Raw genomic sequence first — 19,954 nt, 5'->3', positions numbered from 1 at the left:
CCTGACTCATATATTTCGAAAGAGAAATAAAAGTCTTGCCTCTGTCAAGTATTATTTCAAATCACAGCAGTAATTATATTTATACTTAAGTATTCTGGATTGCAGAAGCAAGCTAGACTGCTGCTAGGCATTCTGAACAGCAGTACTAAAAACCTGAAATGGGAAGCAAATCTGGCATGCAATAGCAAAATTGGGGGATATATCTGTTTAACCAGAGAATGTCCTTAGTTTGGTAAAAGGGTTAGAAATGCAGTCTACTTTGGAGACTGATTAAAAATGATAAAATAAAGAATGATGTGCTCAATGAGCTGCAACTCAAATAGAGGAAATTTAATGGGAAGTGATTACATTAGTAGCAGATGGGCTTGCTTCCTGAATTGCAATTTTACTGGAAATACTAGAACAGCTTAAATTTGTTTTTCACATTTAGAGTCTGATAAAAAGATAGATAAAGAGATTTGTTTATTTGGTGTGTTATTGTGATTCTTACCGTGTCTTTTGGATACTTCATTTTTACCAGGCTATTTTTATGATTCCCACAAACCCACCACCAACATTCAGGAAGCCAGAACTTTGGTCTGATGATTTCACCGATTTTGTTAAAAAGTGCCTAGTGAAGAATCCTGAGCAGAGAGCTACTGCAACACAACTTTTACAGGTCAGTGCTTGTGTCTCTAAGGGGAGGATATTTTCTTTACATCTTTTAGCTTTCTGACATTGACCAGAATTGAGTTTCATTAACTGATTTATTTATTTATTTTTTCATTAACTGATTTCTAAAGATGAAAACCTCCCAAGAAATATGGATTGATTTAGAGAGAGACCTACAGACACACACACCATTCTTCTCCTGTATGTTCTTTTTCTCTCATTTTTTTTTTTTCCAAGTTCAATCTTCTCTCCGCCCCCCTTTTTAATTTTTGTTGTCAATTCTTTCCTCCTAAAGTTGTGTTAAAACTAAACTTCCATAGGGTTCTCATTTCAGATATGAGTTCTCGTTTCCATTATTACTGTTTCTTATGTTTTTCTTCCTGATATATTATTCCTTGACCCAGCATTTCTTCTTTGACTTTTTGCTCTATAATGTACATAAATGCAAGATTCCTGAACTCCTTGTGAAGATCACATGTTATAAATACTGGTTACAAGATGACTTAAATGAAGAGTTTCAGTGTCCCTGTACAACTTGACTTTGTATCCAGAGTGTCAGGAGGTTGTTTTTTTTTAATCTGCTTTGACATTAAATGCAAATAGAAATAATTTAATGCTTTTAATAAGTATTTGTGAGTCTTTACTTTCCCAGCAGAACTGGCTTAGACCTCTAAGCTATGATAAGTGTACATGTTAACAAAACTTGATATTTGGAAAATAATTCTTTTTGTTAAGTGACAAAAGGATTAAAAACATAGTTATAAAAAGTGATTTTTCCAAGGTACCGTTTTTAAAAAAGGTATTGTTGAGGGATATAAGAAGCAGGCTCTTAAACGTAAGGTTTATTGTTACGAAAATTTAACTTAATTTCCATGGAAGGCGATTTAGCAATATCTGTCTAGAATAAAACACCATATATTCTTTGACCCAACAATTACTTTTCTAGAAATTTACTCTACAGAGAAATTTAACCATGTATGAAATAACATATGTGTAAAAGTCTTCATAAAACAATGTAACGGCAAAAGATTGGAAACAACATAAATATAAACAAGCAATTTGAGGTCCATCGAGGGGAGTGATTGGCAAAATACACACGTCTACACACACATATATGTATATATACATATGTCAATGCTTATCGTGGAGTAGCTCTAGAAAAATAAGCAGGAAACTGCCTCCAGAGAAGGTAACTATATGGCTGACAAGAGTGGGATGGAGACTTACTTTTTGCTGAAGGCTCTCTTTGAGCCTTTTGGGTTTTGTGTTATGTGCACGTATTACCTTACAAAAGTTACTTAGTTGAAACATTTATTTTGAAATATTGTCTGCACTTCAAAGGAATTTTAAACACATAAATCAAGGACGTATTGCTTTTGTTATTATATTGACTGTCTAAATTATTCAGCCCTAAAGAAGTCAAGAAAGAAGCAGGGAGGGGAAATAACAGAAAAAGTGGGACAAATAGTACAAAATCTGATGATGATAAAGTAAATCCAAATGTATCTGGTTTTTGGATAATTTAACCAATATTTCTTTCTAGTCTTTCTTCCATAATCTTTTCTAATCTTTTTAAAGAAATTCTGTGTTTAGCCTAGAGTTTTTAGGGTGGAAAAGCATTTAAGAACTATTCTAGTAAAATTTCCTAATTTTGTTTATGAGAGTACCGAAGCCCAGAAAGGTTCAGTGATTCACTGAAGGTCACACAGTGATTAAGGGATTGGCTTCTAGTTGGGTTTGGCCCAAGTATTTTTCTTTATAATAAGGGCAGACAATGCAACTCGTTTTGTATAGTGCTTATGAGCGAATAATTGTTTTCTTGATTTTTAAAAATTTTTTCTGTTGTGCTGTTGTTGACCATGGAGGCCCTCTGTTATAATGTGGTATCCTCATCTGGCCTCTTAATTGACCTCTTTCTTGACCTCCCCTTTTTTCCCTTTATAAATACTGAAATAATAGACTTGTAGTTCCTTATACAAATCATGCTTTTTCAATCCTCTATACCTTTTTTCATGGTGTTTCTCCCACCCCCCACTTGCTAGTTTAAAGACTGCCTTTACCAACAGGCTTCTTTTTACTCATTGTCTCACTGTTTCTAATTCAAATTAGGTACTCCTCCAGAAAGCCTTGCCTTCATCTTTGTTCAGGCCAGTTGTTCCTCTGTGTTCCCATAAGCACCCTGTGCATATCATTTACCATGTTAGAATCAAATAACTTGTTTCTGTGTCTTTGTCCTAGATTGTAACTAATTCAGTGTCAGGGGCTATATGCCTTTTGGAAGGGGATTACTTTTGCACTCCTGGTACCTAGTGCTTAATACATGTGTATTGAATTCAATATGTGTTTATTTAAGATAACAAACTTCTGATTTTAAAAGCTTTTTAGATAGGATTATTATCTGTTGTCTCATTAGTGTCTCATTAGATGCCTTAGAGTTTTATTTTGCTGGATGTCTGGAAGCCATTCTGGCTCTTAAAGGACTTTCACATGTGTCTTATATAAGTTAAATTATATTTTAACTTTAAGAATACAGTCTTATTACCAAGTTTTAATGGACATTTGGCTATAATCTACATGTATAGATTTTACTATATTGATTTCTGGACTTTGATAAACAGTTTCTAAAGAGGAATTTGTGCTGAATTTTTTATAGTGGTTTATTTTCTGACATAAGATAGATAATTGTGTAAGTTTAAAAGAATTGTAGGTTGAGACTGAAAGTATCCTTTGAGATTATTGAGTTGAACTCTTAGTAGTTTTTGAAAGATGAGGATATTGAATCCCCAGGGACAAGGTTCAAGTTCAGCCTAGTGCCACTAGAGCTCCTGATCTGGAAATGTTCCTTGTACCTTCTGGTGGGTAGCCTAAAACCTGAAAGTCAGCTCTTGCCCTAGTCTGGCCTTCTAGAAGAATGAGATCTGCCATTATTCGAATTAACCCATGGGCTTTGCTGGAACAGCTGGTGTCATGGGTCACTCTGTGAACTCCCATGGCATGTGACTTATTCTTCATTTTACCAGATCAAGTGAGGAGTAGAAACTTTATCTAGCTCACTGTCCTTCCCATTTATAATATAATTATCTTTAATACTTCCTCTTCATAATTGAGATCCATATCAAAGTGTTATAGTATTTGTTTTAACCTTTAAACCAGGGGTCCCCAACCCCCAGGCCTCAGACCAGTACTGGTCCGTGGCCTGTTAGGAACCGGGCTGCACAGCAGGAGGTGAGTGGCGGGCGAGTGAGCGAAGCTTCATCTGCCTCTCCCCATCGCTCCCCATCACTCCCCATCGCTCACACTACCACCTGAGCCATCCCCGCCACCCATGGAAAAATTGTCTTCCATGAAACCGGTCCCTGGTGCCAAAAAGGTTGGGGACTGCTGCTTTAAACGATCGAGAAAACTCAAGAGAATAAGGGAAATCTATTATATTGTGTTTAACCCATTTTTGCTCTTTTCAGTGTTCTTTCTCCTAATGTTCCAAAGTTCCTTCTTTTGTTACTTTCTTTTTGTTTTAGCCATTCATTTAGGGTAGGTCTGTGGTAACAAATTCTCTTAGTTTTCCTTCATCTGAGAATGTCTTATTTCCTCTTCATTCCTGAAGGATATTTTCACCGGCTATAGAATTATTGGTTGACAGTTCTTTCAGTACTTGGAAACTGTTGGGCCACTGTCTTCTGACATCCATGGTTTCTTATGCGAAATCTACAGCCATTTGAATTGTTTTACCCCTTGATCATTTCAAGATGAAATGATCTTTGTCTTTATTTTCAGAAGTTTAATTATGATGTGCCTTGGTATGGCTTTCTTTGGGTTTATACTTTAGTTTAGAATTTGTTCAGCTTCTTGAATCTGTGGGTTTATATCTCTTGCCAATTTTGGGAAGTTTCCAGTCATTATTTTTTCAAACACTTTTCAGCCCTACCTTCTTCTGTCTTTCTAGGACTCCATTGACACAAATGTTAGATATTTTTAGTCCCACAGATTCCTGAGGTTCTGTTCATTTATCTTCCAGTTTAGTTTCTCTCTGTTGTTCATATTGTGTAATTTCTACTGTTGCATATTTTGATTCACTGAATCTTCCCTCTGTCCTCATTCTGCTGTTGAGCCAGCCCATCCATCAGGTTTTCATTTTTGTTATTATATATTTTAGTTCTAAAATTTTCATTTGTTTCTTTTTTGTATCTTCTAATTCTTTGCTGAGACTTTCTAATTTTTCATGTGTTTACAAGCATGTTTGTAATTGCTAATTGAGGATTTTTATGATGACTGCTTTAAAATCCTTGCTGGATAATTCTGGTATCCATGTCATCTTGATGTTGGTATCTATTGATTGTATTTTCCCATTTAAGTTGAGATTCTCCTGCTTCTCGTTATGATGAGTGATTTTCATTTGAAACCTGGGCATTTTGGGTATTATGAGACTCTGGATCTTACTTAAATTTTCTGTAATAAGTGGAGTCCTCTAACACGGTTTCAGTGGGGTAGAGGGGCACCACCTCATTTCTGGCAGGTAGCATTAGAAGTCCAGGTCCCCAGCTTGGTCTCCTTTGACATGTAGGGTGGGGGAGGGGTTCCTTATTACCACTGTACAGGGGTGAGAACTCAGGTTCCCTCAGTGGCCTCTTCTGGCACTGCAGGGCCTCAGTATAGCTGGGTGGTGATGAAAGTTCTGATTCTCCACTAGGCCTCCTCTGATCCCACTCTAGCAGAGAGGGAGGTGGGGTTTCTTTACTACTGCCTGGTAGCAGTATAAGTCCAGGCTTTCTTGTGATCTCCACCGACACTCCCCACTGGGGGTGGGGAGCGATTTTTATACTGCCTGGTATAGATGAATGCCCTGGCTTAACATCTGGTTTTCTCTGATACCCCTGCAGTGAAAGGATTGGACAGCCTCCAGAAGGTAGAAGTCTAGGTTCCCCACCCAGCCTTTGCTGGTTGGGGTGGGGCATGTGCTTTCTCTCTGGTGTTTGGGTGGAGTAGAAGGGTGATTGTCTAAAAGAGAAGGTGGCACACTGGCTAGCTGTCCCCTTCCTGATCCTTTGGCTCAAGAGAGCAGGCTTTTGTAGGAGCTTTTTTAGTTTGTATCCATTGGTGTTTCTGGGTTGCTGGCTTCTCCAATAACCAGTCTGGGATAAATGAGGTAAAAAAAAAAAGCCCATGGACTCACAGCTGTGTCTTTCCTTTAGTCCTGTGGTCGCTAGTTAATCTGCCACCTTTCAGTGTCTTCCTGTGTTTGTTTTATCGTCCAGGGTTTTAGCTATACTTCAATGGAGAGGTATAGGGGAAAGTATGACTGCTCAATCTGTCCACAAGCAGAAGTCTGTTCTTCAGTTCACTTTAAACTCTTGTTTTCTCACCTTTTATGAAGAAATAATTTATTTGAATTCTTTCAGTTCAGAAATCGATCATTCAGAACATGAACACAATTTAAGAGGAAATAGTTCAAATTTTAAAAGAATAAATCTTCAAACAGCCTTACTTTTTAAAATACATGACCAAGAATGTGATAGGTTGATTTTGGGTATTCTTTGTCTTATCATTAGTTCAGGTGGTTTAAGAATTCTTGCCCTTTTTTAGTTTATATTTTAGTTTACTCTTTTTTTTCTTTTGTCCACGCCACTCGGCTTGTGGGGTCTTAGTTCCCCAACCAGGGATTGAGCCTGAGCCCCTGCAGTGAAAGCGCCAAGTCCTAACCACTGGACCACCAGGGAAATCCTAGGTACATTTAGAAATAGTGAAACTATATTGCCTTTTGGAATTTGGTGTGTTTACCTTTTTTTTAAAATTGATATTCTTTTTAAAACTCTTCATATAATTACCTTCTTGTCTGACATAGATGTTAAATTTTTAGTTCATTTATGTTTTTTTCCCTTCGTTTTATGGCGCTGGATTGAATAAATATTCTCCTATATTACCCTCTAGTTCTTTTATATTTCCATTTTCTTTTGACTTTTAACTTCTTGATCTATCTGGCATTTATTTTGATATTTCTGTGGTAAAGATCTAGTCTAATTCTACCCACCCCACCCCCCCAAAAGAAAAAAGAAACAGCAGGTAATAAGTATTTTTTCCTCACTGATTGGAATTGCTGCCTTCATAATATGCCAGCTTATTTCATATGTTATATTCTATTTCCAGTCATTATATTCTGTTTTGTTGTTCTTTCCATTCTTATGCTGGTACCACATGCTTCTCTAGGCATTTAACAAAAAGATGCAACTTCTGTTTATTGATTTTTCTGCTGACTCAGTCTGATTATATTCTGCAGATCACTTTATTCTTTACTTTTTACCTGTTTTATTTCTCAGTGACTGAAAAGGAATATTAATACCTTCTATTCTTATTTAGATCAACTTCTTATGTCTCTATTTTTGTTACACATAATGCTGTACTAATATATTGAGTTTATAACTATAATATCTTTCTTTGTATTATGTCCCTTATTAATATTATATGACTCTTCCTTCATTCACTATTTTTTCCCTTCAATTCTGCTTTTTTTGATGTTAGTCTTGATATTATTTTATGTTTGACTAATATTTCAGTGCCTATCCTTGACTTTTAACCCAAGTTCTTTTTAGTATGCCCCTGCAGAAATATAATTTGGATTTATTTTATTAAGTATATCTCATATAGAAAGCATGTAGCTGAATTTATCTTATGAACTAAGTGTCTTTTAGTACTTAACTAAAATACTGCTTAATAAATGGAAATTCAACCCATTTATTTACATTGGTTTATAGTAATAATATTCCAGTCACAGTTGCCATGGTTTTTTTTTTTTGCCACCTCGTTTTCTCTGTTTTTTGTTGTTGTTGTTCTGTTCTTTTTTATGTTGCTTTGCATTTTAAAATTTTACTACCAGCTACTTTTAAAAAGCCTTTAAAAATATTCTTTAAAAATCTGCCAGTGTGTCTGATAAAACTTCTCTTCTGATTATCAAGAATGCTCTAATAGAATGGCCTTGTTCTCAAAGTACCCTTTTAACTTTATTAGCCAGTTCCTCTTTGTTGGTCAGAACCATGCCTGTAGCAGTTATGTAGGGAAAACATGAGTACAAATGAAGTAAGACATACTGAGATTTTGAGATTAGGAATGTTAAGCTCTATAGACTAATGATAGCATAACACTGTTTAGTGAGTTCACAGTGAGCTGCAGGAAAGTAAGTTTGCAGTAGACTGGATGTGTACTTTGGCCTTTAGCTGCTGCATAGCACAGGGCGATCAGCTCAGTGCTTTGTGATGACCTAGAGGGGTGGGATAGGGAGGGTGGGAGGGGGCCTCAAGAGGGAGGGGATATGGGGATATATGTATATATATAGCTGATTGACTTTGTTATACAGCAACAACTAACACAACAATGTAAAGCAGTTAAAGATATATTAAAAAAAAAAAAAACTGTGGCTTGGAGGAATGGCTCATAATTTTTCCTGAGAAGATAAAGTATAATACAATTTGAGGTTTCTGTTCCTTAGTGAAGAGGTGCAATTCTACTGGTTCCCAGTTTTTGCTGTGTTGGTCTTCCTTCCCTCCTGTTAATATATAGTCACTAAATCCTTCTTAAGAGTTCTTCCATCAGATTCAGTATTTCCTCTTGACTGTGGCAGCTATTTTTTTAATCCAGGTTCTTAATAATTTGCACCTGTATTGCAGTTTCACCCCGTCTTATTTCATTTCTAAACTCTACTGCAAGATTACACTGTCACAGACATTCTTTTCCTTACACCATTCTCTTGTTTATGTACTTAAAGGGATTGTCAAGCAAAATTCAAGTATCTCATTCTGAGTGTTTATCCCTCTTGTCCCACTGTTACCTGTATCTAAACTCACAGGACAGCGTTTCTCTAAGCAGTGTTTCTGTTTTGGCTAGACAGCTCTTCCTATGGTGTTCTAACATACATGCCCTATCTGTGTTTTTTCATATTGTGCATAGTTTTCCTTCTCCCTAAAATGGTCTGATTCTTCTCTGTGAGGCATCTGAGATTATGTCACCTCTTCTTTTACTTTTACATCTCTTAATCATATAGACTGTGCTAAATCATCATTAATGTAACTTGTATGTCACATTGTAATTTTTTTTATGTGTTTGTCTTTTGTTTCTTATTCCAGATAATAAGTTCCTTAAGGGCAAAGATCATATCTTCAATTAGTATTAATTTTTGTGACCTTTTTACCATTGTTTCTCAGAATTTTTAACAGTAGGACTGGGATTTCTTCCTTCTTGCTCTCCACCATCCTCTAGGGCACTGTCTTTGTCTGTTTCCCAGCGTAGCAGAAAGAGAAGAAATCACAGAAGAGTGCACAGTCTCGGTGTTTTAAGGCCCAGATCAGGGAGTGGAACACAGCGCAGGCACTCACACTTCATTGGTGAGAACTTAATCACAACCAACTGAAAGGGAGACTGAGAAATGTAGGATGTAGCTGGGTAGCCATAGGTCCAGCCACAACTGTATTTTGGTGGGTGACTAGGACTCTCCACCACAGGTATGTTGATAGAACTTAATTTATCTGGTGATCAGTTTATAACTGCTATAAAAGAATTTATTAGTTCTTTGTCATCGATGCTAGAATTTCTGTAATCAGGTAAAATTCTTACTCATAGTTTTCCCAAATGGTATGTTCACCATTTTAAAGCCTCTTACAAATGTCTGTAATTTCTTCTTAGCACTAGAATTTTTTTTATCTTTAAGAATATTTTTGTGTTGTATTGATCTTTATGAAAATAACTCAGATGGCTTTCTACTGACATATAATTGTGAAAATTACATTTTGAAGCTGTGTTGCTGCTTCAAAATATGGTTATCTATTCCAAATTATACTTTTAACCATTCCCTCTACTTTCTCTCATGTTACTCCTCTGAATTAAAAAGTCATCAAACACCCAGGTATTTTCTGGTGGTTTCACTTCTGTTTATCAGAATTGTAACAAACTCAGATGTTTTAGCTAGATCAGGGTGGTATAGAAGTGAAGCAGTACTTATTTTCTGAAAAATATTTTTCTCTTATTGCTATTTTCTACTTCTCCCTTGGAAATGATTACATTATTAAAGACATAATAAATAGAAAATATGTAAAAGAAGTAAAATAAATAGTTACCCTCCTTTTGAGTACTGATTCTGGCTGTCAGCTTGTTAAGATTAATTAAAATTTGTAACAATACCAAAATCATTTTATTATTATATGTAATTTAATCACCAATCTTTAAAAAAAATTTTTTTTGTCTTTTTTACTACCTAATCTACCTAATCTGTACTTCCTTTGGACAATTATATCTGTAAGGGGAATGTAGTTTTATTAACAGGATTACATTTTTGTGTGTATGCTTTAATGGTTTTTTAAAAACTTGTAAACCTGAAAGTAAAATCTTTATTTCTAAAGCCGTTGAAATATTCTCTGTTCTTAACCTATACATTTAATTCTGGATAAAGGACCAATCATTGAAGCCTATGCTCCTGGTTCACATTTACGTGTTGTTTTAATGTTTTAAAGATGTAATTCAGAGAAACCATTTGAATTTATACCATTGAATTTTACTTTTCTAGCACTCTTTTATCAAGAATGCAAAACCTGTATCAATTTTAAGAGACCTGATCACAGAAGCCATGGAGATCAAAGCTAAAAGACATGAAGAACAGCAGCGAGAATTGGAAGAGGAAGAAGAAAATTCGGTTCGTAATTACCCTAAAAAAGTTGATCTTTTTCTTCTGAGTCGAGAATATCCTATAATTTTGGGTTTTTTCTTTAAATATATCATTAGCACTTTCTGTTTTATTGTACAAGTGAAGTATGTTTGTTCATTAAATCTCAAAATATATTTCGTTTTATTAAATGATGTCTTTTCTGATGTCTTAAGAATTAGTGATTAATGGGGAATGTAAGGTTAATATAATAGGCTTATACAGCACCTGGTATCTAGTTGACACTGAGGTGTGTTTGTTGAATAAATATTGTCTTGGATTTGGTCAATTTTATGTTATATCTTCTGGAACTTACTTTTAACTGGTCATCAGTTATGCTGTAGATAGAGTACCACAGTAGAAGATGAGTTACTAGAGAAAGCGGGAGGGACATAAAAGGACCAGCTTATTACATTTACGTTCTATTAGTGCATCAGTGCATTTTAATAAAGTAAAAAATTATATCTATATATCGCATTTTATAGTGTCTAATGTTTTTATGCTTCATTGACGATTTTTTCCTTGTTTTAAATTATAATATTTTTTCTGGTTAAGGATATAGAGATGAATACATCTTGGTATTCAGTTAGTCATTAAATCTGAAAACACAGATATTTTATTTTTATACTGATTGGAAATGTCTTTGATAACATCATCTATATTTTCCCATAGAAGTTTTTTTTTTTTAATCTTAACAGTTTTTGTATACAAATCCTATTATTTTGCTAATTCAAATTTACTTTCAATTTCAGAGGCTGGTTATCTAATTGGTATTTCCTTTGAAATTCTTTTACCCTTTTCAACAAGTATTTTTTAAAATATTTATTTATTTATTTGGCTGCGCTGGGTCTTAGTTGCGGCACATAGGATCTTTGTTGCCGTGTGCAGGACCTTCGTTGCGGCATGCAGGATCTTTAGTTGCGGCATGCGAACTCTTAGTTGTGGCATGTGGGATCTAGTTCCCTGACCAGGGATTGAACCCGGGGCCCCTGCATTGAGAGCGTGGCCACTGGACCACCAGGGAAGTCCCTCACCAGTTATTAAACCTTGTGTCATATGGTAGCCCAGGACAAGGAGAAGTGTGCTTCTTTTCAGAGCTGATTTATAATCATTTTCTGTAGCTATTTGGCTAAATCAGTTACTCATTTGGCAGTGACTGTGGATTGCCTGGTGAGACAGATGCTTTAAGCTTATATTCTAGATATAATTTTTTTGCCAGTGAATTCACCATTCAGAATTTTAAACAGCATCCTCATAAAGGTGGTTTTTCCATAAGTAATATGGGATGATGTAAAGATCTTGGTTCTTGTTCTCAAACGGTCTTATAGTTCCCACCCTGTGTGATAATAGTTTTCGGTCTCTCTCTACAAATGATCAAATTTGTAAATGTCAATTATTTTTTTGTAGTTTCAAAAGCACTTTCAGAAGCACTTTTATCATATTATTTGATCTTTAAAGAAGTAAGATTGAAGATGTGTATATTATTATCTCATTTTGCAGTTGACTGAAATTAAATTAGGAGTGAAGTCATTTACCAAAATTCACAGAACTGGTGAGGAGGGCTTCCCTGGTGGCGCAGTGGTTAAGAATCCACCTGCCAATGCAGGGAACACGGGTTTAAGCCCTGGTCCGGGAAGATCCCACATGCCACAGAGCAGCTAAGCCTGTGCGCCACAACTACTGAGCCTGTGCTCAAGAGCCCGTGTGCCACAACTGCTGAGCCCACGTGCCACAACTACTGAAGCCCGTGTGCCTAGAGCCCATGCTCCGCAACTAGAGAAAGCCAGTGCACAGCAACAAAGACCCAATGCAGCCAAAATTAATTAATTAATATTAAAAAACAAAACACAAAAAAACTGGTGAGGAAACAAGAATAAAACTAGGTATTTTACTTTTAAGCTTCCATCCTCCTTCATTAAGACTTTATGCTCACTTTTCAATCAAATATTTATTAGTATTTATAAAAATAAACATCACTGGATTATCAGAATTACATACTTTAATAAGATTATGTTCTCAAGAAGTCTAGTCTTTGCCCCTCTGGGGTGGTACCCAGTGGTTTTCTTTCACCTTATGTAAGCTTCTCATGAGTGCTGGACTAATTAACTGCCTTTAATTAGCTGTCATTGGAGTAGTGACTATTTTTGCTTTGTTCTTATTTTCCTATACTGAATTATAGGTTGGTTTCCATTTTTTATGGATAAGGAACTATTGCTTACCCCAGAACTTACCAGTTTTTATTAAGTTTTTTTTTTTTTTTTTTTTTTTTTTTTTTTGCGGTACGTGGGCCTCTCAGTGTTGTGGCCTCTCCCGTTGCGGGGCACAGGCTCCGGACGCGCAGGCTCAGCGGCCATGGCTCATGGGCCCAGCTGCTCCGCGGCATGTGGGATCTTCCCGGACCGGGGCACGAACCCGTGTCCCCTGCATCGGCAGGCGGACTCTCAACCACTGCGCCACCAGGGAAGCCCTTTACTAAGTTTTAAAGACCTTGCTATAGTCATCTCAGTTACTTTCTGCCACTTTGGTGATCTCTTTCTTCACTATTTTCCTTTCCTTCACTGAGCTCCAGTCACACTGATCTTCTTTCACATTTTTTATTATTTTAACATGCCAATGACCTTTCCTTATGCAGGGCCTTTGCATGTGCCATTCCCACTGCTTGAAACATTCTTCTTCCTTAGAACTCTTTGAATGAGTAGGTTCTTGTCTTTCAGGCCTCAGCTTTAACTATTATATACTGCTAAAAATTAGCAGTTTAAAACAACATACATTTATTATTTCATGGTATCTGTAGATCAGTATTTCAGGAGTGGCTTAGTTGGATGATTTTGGCTCAGAGTCTCTTCTGAGGTTGAGGTTTAAGTGTTGGTCAGAGCTGCAGTCATCTGAAGGCTTGACAAGGACTGCAGTTCCCAGGTAGCTCACTCATGTGGCTGTTGGCAGGCTGTCTCAGCTCCTGGCCATCTGGGACACTCCATAGGACTATTTGAGAGTCTTCACAGTCTGGCAACTGGCTTTTCTTGGAGTGAGTGAGCCAAGAGCGAGAACAAAGAGGACATCTCAGTGCCTTTTATGACATCAGGAGTTGCACACTGTAAATTCTGCCACATTCTATTTGTTAAAAGAAGCTACTGGTCATAGAAAATGGTGGAGTAGGGAAATCTAAGAATCAGGGGCTCCACAGAAGCAACCATTAAGTTGGCAGAAACTGACAAGTCAAGCTTTTCAGAACACTGGAATCTAATAAAAAACTTGCAGCAACCAGGGGAGTGCTTAATGAAGAAGCTTAAGAATGTTAAGTTTTGGTAAGAAAGTGTTGTGGCATTTTTGCTTTACATGCCTGCCATCCCCAATTTTTTAGCTCAGTGGCCGCCATGGGAACAGAGGTGGAGGTTGGGGGCAGGGGAGAGGAGTAAGAACCTTACTTTCAAAAAAATTGTGCTTTTGCATTTTGAGCTATCTGGCAGTTCCCTGTGGGGCTGGCACAGAGGCTTGCCTTTGTTTTGATCCCCTTAAGGTGGAGCAACTTCCTAGATGGTGTCTGTCCAAAACATCTAAATCTTCTAGAGTTAGTAAACAAGTTTAGCAAAGTTGCAGGGTACAAGATCAGCATACAAAAATCCATTATGTTTTTATACACCAGCAATGAACGACGCAAAAAGGAATTTAAGAAAACAGTTCCATTTACAATAGCATCCAAGAGAATGGAATACCTAAGAATAAATTTAGCCAAGGAGGTGAAAGAATTGTACAGTGAAAAATACGACACATTGCTGAAAGAATACCTAAATCAGTGGAAAAACATCCCATGTTCATTGATTAGAAGGCTTAATATTGTTTAAATGGCAGTACTCCCCAAAGTGACTCACATATTCATCCAATCCCTATGGTCTTTTTTTGCAAAAAGGAAAAGCCAATCTTCAAATTTGTATGGAGGAAGGGGCCCCAAGTAGCTAAAACAATATTGGAAAAGAACAAAGTTGGAGGATTCACTTCCCAATTTCGGAATGTAATACAAAGCTACAGTAATTAAATCAATGTGGTTCTGGCATGAGGACTGACATATAAATCAATGGAATAGAATTGAGAGTCCAGAAATACACCCATACATCTATGACCAATTAATTTTCAATGAAAGTGTGGAGACCATTCAATGGAAAAAGAGAGGTCTTTTTAACGGATGGCGCTGAGACAGCTGGATAGCCACATGTTAAAAGCGTGAGGTTGGACCCTTACCTCTTAGCATATACAATGACCTTTTAATATAAGGTCTAATTGGATGAATCAGTGACCAAAATATAAGAGCTAAAAGTTTATCACTTTTCATGCTGTTACTAACACTCTCTTGAGTGCTTCTAGCTTCTGCCCACTGCCCCGTTCCAAAGCCATCCCATTGTTTTAGGTATGTGTTACATAGTCTAGCGCACATTCAAGGCGTGGGGAATTAGGTTCTACCTTTTGAAGGGAAGACTGTCAAAATATTGTGGACAGATTTAAAAATCGCATCAGGTTTTTATGATTTCTTAGTTTTCAAATAAGCATTTATACTCTCTGGAACCAAGCTAGTGTTTCTGGATGAAACTATTATGTTGTTTTTGTTGTTTTAATTGAAATTGTAAGAAAAAATTAAGTCTTGACAGAGTCACACACTTTGAGCAGTGTTCACACTCTTTGCTTTAGATTATGTTCTCAGGCAGTAGTTTCTATCTTGAGGTCATTTTGTCATTTGTGCTCTGAATATAAATAAATATGCATATGCACAGACACATGCAATTTATAAGAACAATGAGATATGCAGAGTGGATCTGAAGCCCTCCTACAGTAAGAGTATGTTTCTACATTGCCATTCGTTTTTATCAAATTTTTAAATCAGTAGTCATGTTCTCTCAGAAACTTTTATTCGCACTGAAGGCTGAAAATCTTACATAGAGTTTGTCTTCATACTGTTCATTCCTTTGGTATTCTCTTGCAAATTGACTTAAAATTGAATTACATATACAGTTTTAAAGTAGAACAGTCAAATTCTCATAGCTACATGTCTCTTAATGTTCATGGCCAAATTGTCATTAAAGTGATACTCTATTTTTCATAAGAGTCAAACATTTTCATAAAATTTGCATTTATTTCTGACCAAGTCAGTACAAAGTTGGACATAGTTTGTCTATATAAACTGTAGGCATACAGGACTTTTTCTTGTTCTCATTCAGATTATACTAATATATCTGTAGCATTCAAGGTGTGAGCATGCATTCTGGTAATTTATTAATTATACAATAAACAATACATCCCTATGTAGTTCTTCTTTAATTTATTTTTTATTTTTTTTTGGCTGCGTTGGGTCTTTGTTGCTGTGCACGGGCTTTCTCTAGTTGCAGAGCACAAGCTCTAGGCACACGGGCTTCAGTAGTTGTGGCACGTGGGCTCAGTAGTTGTGGCACACAGGCTCTAGAGCACAGGCTCGGTAGTTGTGGTGCACGGGCTTAGTTGCTCCACGGTATGTGGGATCTTCCTGGACCAGGAATCAAACCCGTGTCCCCTGCATTGGATTCTGAACCACTGTGCCACCAGGGAAATCCCCCCTATGTAGGTCTTAAACTCTAATTCATCATTGATTTTTAAAAGATTAGTTTTAAGTTATCTGGTATGGCTTATTAAAATATTATATAGGCACTTATGTTTAAATATTTACACAGTACAAGTTACTGCTTGCTGATTTTAAATAAAATAACAAGGCAAACACTCCATACATGGTACACTGAATGATTATTTAAAAGTATAATGGATGATGTTAATAAATTGAATTTATAAGGCATAGAATGCACTATTGACAAGTGGTCATTTTTAAAGTAGATTAGAAGATTGATAAGGAGTTTGCAAGAATTGCTTTGTACTGGAGCTCAGGTGTTTCCCATGTCAATCACAATGTTACTTTAAGTAACATACAAGGAGCTGAAAGACGTGGGAGAATGTTAAAGTAAGTAAAATGTTGAGCAAAAAGTGGGATACTTCTTGATGTTAGGCTTGCTTGAGAGCTTTTCACTTTTTTTTTTTTTGAGAGCTTTTCACTTTTATGCATGTAATAGGCCTTTTATTTTCACTTTCAAAGGTGTCATTTTATTTCATATTAATTTAGTAATGATTCAAAGAAAAAGATTTTGTCTACTAACTGGCTTTAGACCATGTTTTAGAGCTTCTGTCTTTGGAAAAGAAATGAGGACTTTCTGGTGATTTCTTTTCTGAACTTTTCTGGTCTGAACTCTAAACTTGTCAGGCTGCTGTCCTTAATGTCTGAGGGATGGCATATCCCCTCCAGTTGTGATTCACTGAAACAGTAATTCTTAGCATGGGTGTCGGGAGAAATGCGAGGGTGCTTGGGAAAATCCACATCCCTACAGGTGGTGAGATAGCCTCCACGTGAGTAGTCTCAGAATCTTCCTTCTTCCCCCTACCCCTGTTTAATAAAGGAACTTCAAATCAGTCTCTCTCTTGAGAATCTTTTAAACTGATAAATAATAGAACAGCATCAGAATCTGCCCAAGTCAGTCCAGAAGCTTCTAACGTATCTAATTTGTTAAATTTGGGGGGTGGGGAGGGTAGAATTTATCTAAGAGCAGGACAGACTGCTTGGACTAAAATCCTGATTCTGTTCCCAAATAACTGTCATTGGCCAAGTTACTTAACCTCTCTGCTTCAATTTCGCTATCTGTAAAAAGGGGCTAGTGATAGATCATACTTCATAGAGTTGTTATGGGGATGTAATAAAAAATATGTATATCTTCACACTTAGAACAGTTTATCACACATAATATGCTCGATAAAGTTTAGCTTCAGTTTTATTAGTGCTACTACTTATATCACCACTGCTGCTGCTATTTTAACATTTTGTCTGGGTGTTTTGTTTTTGTTATTATTTTGTTTGTTTAGTTTTTGGTTTCTCTGATGATAATTGTTCCTGCTGCTGGTTTTGCTACTCTAAGGGCCACCAAAATAACATCACTTACCAGACTTGAACCAGTATTTTGAAAATGTCTTTTTAACTGTTTTAAAACAAATTTTAAATGGTCAAATGTGCTTGGAAGAACTGGTAGAGATTTTTATAAACTACTTTAAGCTTAAAACCAGTAAAGATAATTTTAAAATTTATTCTCAGTCCTTTACTTCTTAAAAAGTAAATTAGATTTAGTAAGGAACATTTATATTTGAGATAACATTATTGATCACAAACTGAAATTCTTTAAAAAAACTACTTGTTATCTCTCATTCTCCCCATATAATTAAAACACAATTCTAAAAAAATCCCTCTCAGTGTTTAGATAGCTGTGAGTATGTAAACATCATAATATATTATGATTACATATTTTTTATGTTTGTGATTTCTGGAACGAGTAGTTGTCACGGTTTTTGTTACTGTTGTTTGTTGCTGTTAATTTTTCTGTGTACCTATCACGAATTTGTTCTGAAACGCCACATTCCCGGACTCTCTGCAGAGGCTGTAAAGGCCTCTGTGTATGGTCAAACACAAATAATTGTGTAGTGTCATACTTTATTCTTGACTTATTCTTTCTCTCCCTCTATCTTCCTGTAATCTGAATGCTGACTTTCTGGAGTCTTGAACAGCTCTTCTCCTAAGACATCACCCCCCAGCCCCACTTCAGCATCATCCTGCAAATTTCCTTTTCTCTCTTCTCTAACGGATCCTATGGTTTCTGGATCTTGTCTTTCTTGTTTTGCTTCCTTACTTTGATGCACTTTATCTCCCAGGAGCTTCCAGACATTAGCAGGTTTTTCCACAACTTGTATATCTGACCATGTCTTTATTCTATCTTTACTGTTGATTGATTGAGTATAAAATTCTGGATTGAAAATAATGTTCCCTTAAAAATTTGAAGGCCTTGCTCTATTTCTTAACTTAGTAGTAAGGATGATGAGAAGCCAGATGACATTCAGATACCTAATCCTTTGAATGTTTTATAGAAGCTTTATAGATCTTCACTTTCTGTTATTTAAAACTTTCATGGAATGTGCCTTGGTGTAGATCTTTTTTTTTTTTTTTTTTTTTTTGCGGTACACAGGACTCTCACTGTTGTGGCCTCTCCCGCCACGGAGCACAGGCTTCGGATGCGCAGGCCCAGTGGCCATGGCTCACGGGCCCAGCCGCTCCGCAGTATGTGGGATCCTCCCAGACTGCGGCACAAACCCGTGTCCCCTGCATCGGCGGGTGGACTCTCAACCACTGAGCCACCAGGGAAGCCTGGTATAGATCTTTTTCCATTCATTGTGTGGAGTGCCTTTTGGCTCTTTCAATTTGGAAATGTCCCTTAATTCTGTGTTATTTTAGTTTTAAAATTTTTTATTGGAGTATAGTTGATTTATAAGGTTGTATTAGTTTCAGCTGTACAGCAAAATGAATCAGTTATACGTATACATATATCCACTCCTTTTTAGATTCTTTTCCCATAGGTCATTACAGAGTATTGAGTAGAATTACCTGTGCTATACAGTAGGTCCTTATTAGTTATGTTTTGTATATAACAGTGTGTATATGTCAATCCCAATCTCCTAATTTATCCCTCCCTCCCCTTTCCCCCCTGGTAACCATAAGTTTGTTTTCTACATCTGTGACTCCATTTCTGTTGTGTAAATAAGTTCATTTGTACCATTTTTTTTTAGATTCCACATATAAGCAATATCATATGATATTTGTCTTTATCTGACTTCACTCAGTATGAGAATCTCTAGGTCCATCCATGTAGCTGCAAATGGCATAATTTCCTTCTTTTTTATGGCTAAGTAATATTCCAGTGTATATATGTACCACATCTTCTTTAGTCACTCCTCTGTGGATATTAAGGTTGCTTCCATGTCTTGGACATTAAGGTTGCTTCCATGTCTTGACTATTGTAACTAGTGCTGCAGTGAACATAGGGGTGCATGTATCTTTTCAAATTATGGTTTTCTCCAGATATATGCCCAGGAGTGGGATTGCTGGATCATATGGTAGTTCTGTATTTAGTTTTTTAATGAACTTCCATACTGTTCTCCATAGTGGCTGTACCAATTTACATTTCCACCAACAGAGTAGGAGGGTTTCCTTTTCTTCACACCCTCTCCAGCATTTATTGTTCGTAGATTTTTTTTTTTTTTTTGGCGGTATGCGGGCCTCTCACTGTTGTGGCCTCTCCCGTTGCAGAGCACGATGAAGTACCTTTGTTAGATGCTGATGAAGTGCTTTCACTACATGGAGGGTTTTGTTTTTGCTTTTTAAATTAGTGTTTCTAATTACAAATGTGATAATCTACATGTGATTTTAAAATCTACAGAGAGCGCATAATAAAAAGAATCTTTGGCACCCTAGATCTTCATTTCCACAGCCTCCCTTCTGGGAAGCAACCACGATCATTAACTTCTTATGTATCTTTGTGGAAATCGTTTATGTATAAACGTCTCCTTTCTTCACCCTTTTTTGCACACACAGGAGCATACCATACAGACCTTGCTTTGTATCTTGAGATTGTTCCATATTTGGCACATTTAGATCTATCTCATTCTTTTCCACAGCTCCGTGTTTTACAATTATGTGGTTGAACCATGGTTTATTTAACCCATCCACTAATGATAGATATT

At 36.5% G+C, this 19,954-nt stretch overlaps 1 protein-coding gene across 2 annotated transcripts in view; it reads left to right on the top strand.

Moving 5' to 3' along the window:
• STK3 (serine/threonine kinase 3) overlaps positions 1–19,954 on the top strand; it is a 319,933-nt gene that overhangs the window by 184,541 nt on the left and 115,438 nt on the right. For both annotated transcript variants that reach the window (XM_033438225.2, XM_004275350.4), the window contains 2 exons: positions 521–658; positions 10,196–10,321. In XM_033438225.2, coding sequence (XP_033294116.1) covers positions 521–658; positions 10,196–10,321 — 264 coding nt within the window. The remainder of the gene's footprint in view (positions 1–520; positions 659–10,195; positions 10,322–19,954) is intronic.

Source organism: Orcinus orca, chromosome 17, assembly GCF_937001465.1.
Source record: "Orcinus orca chromosome 17, mOrcOrc1.1, whole genome shotgun sequence".
NCBI classification, from domain to species: domain Eukaryota; kingdom Metazoa; phylum Chordata; class Mammalia; order Artiodactyla; family Delphinidae; genus Orcinus; species Orcinus orca.
The sequence above is the reverse complement of the archived record's forward strand: the minus strand, read 5'-3'. Positions and strand labels throughout refer to the sequence as shown.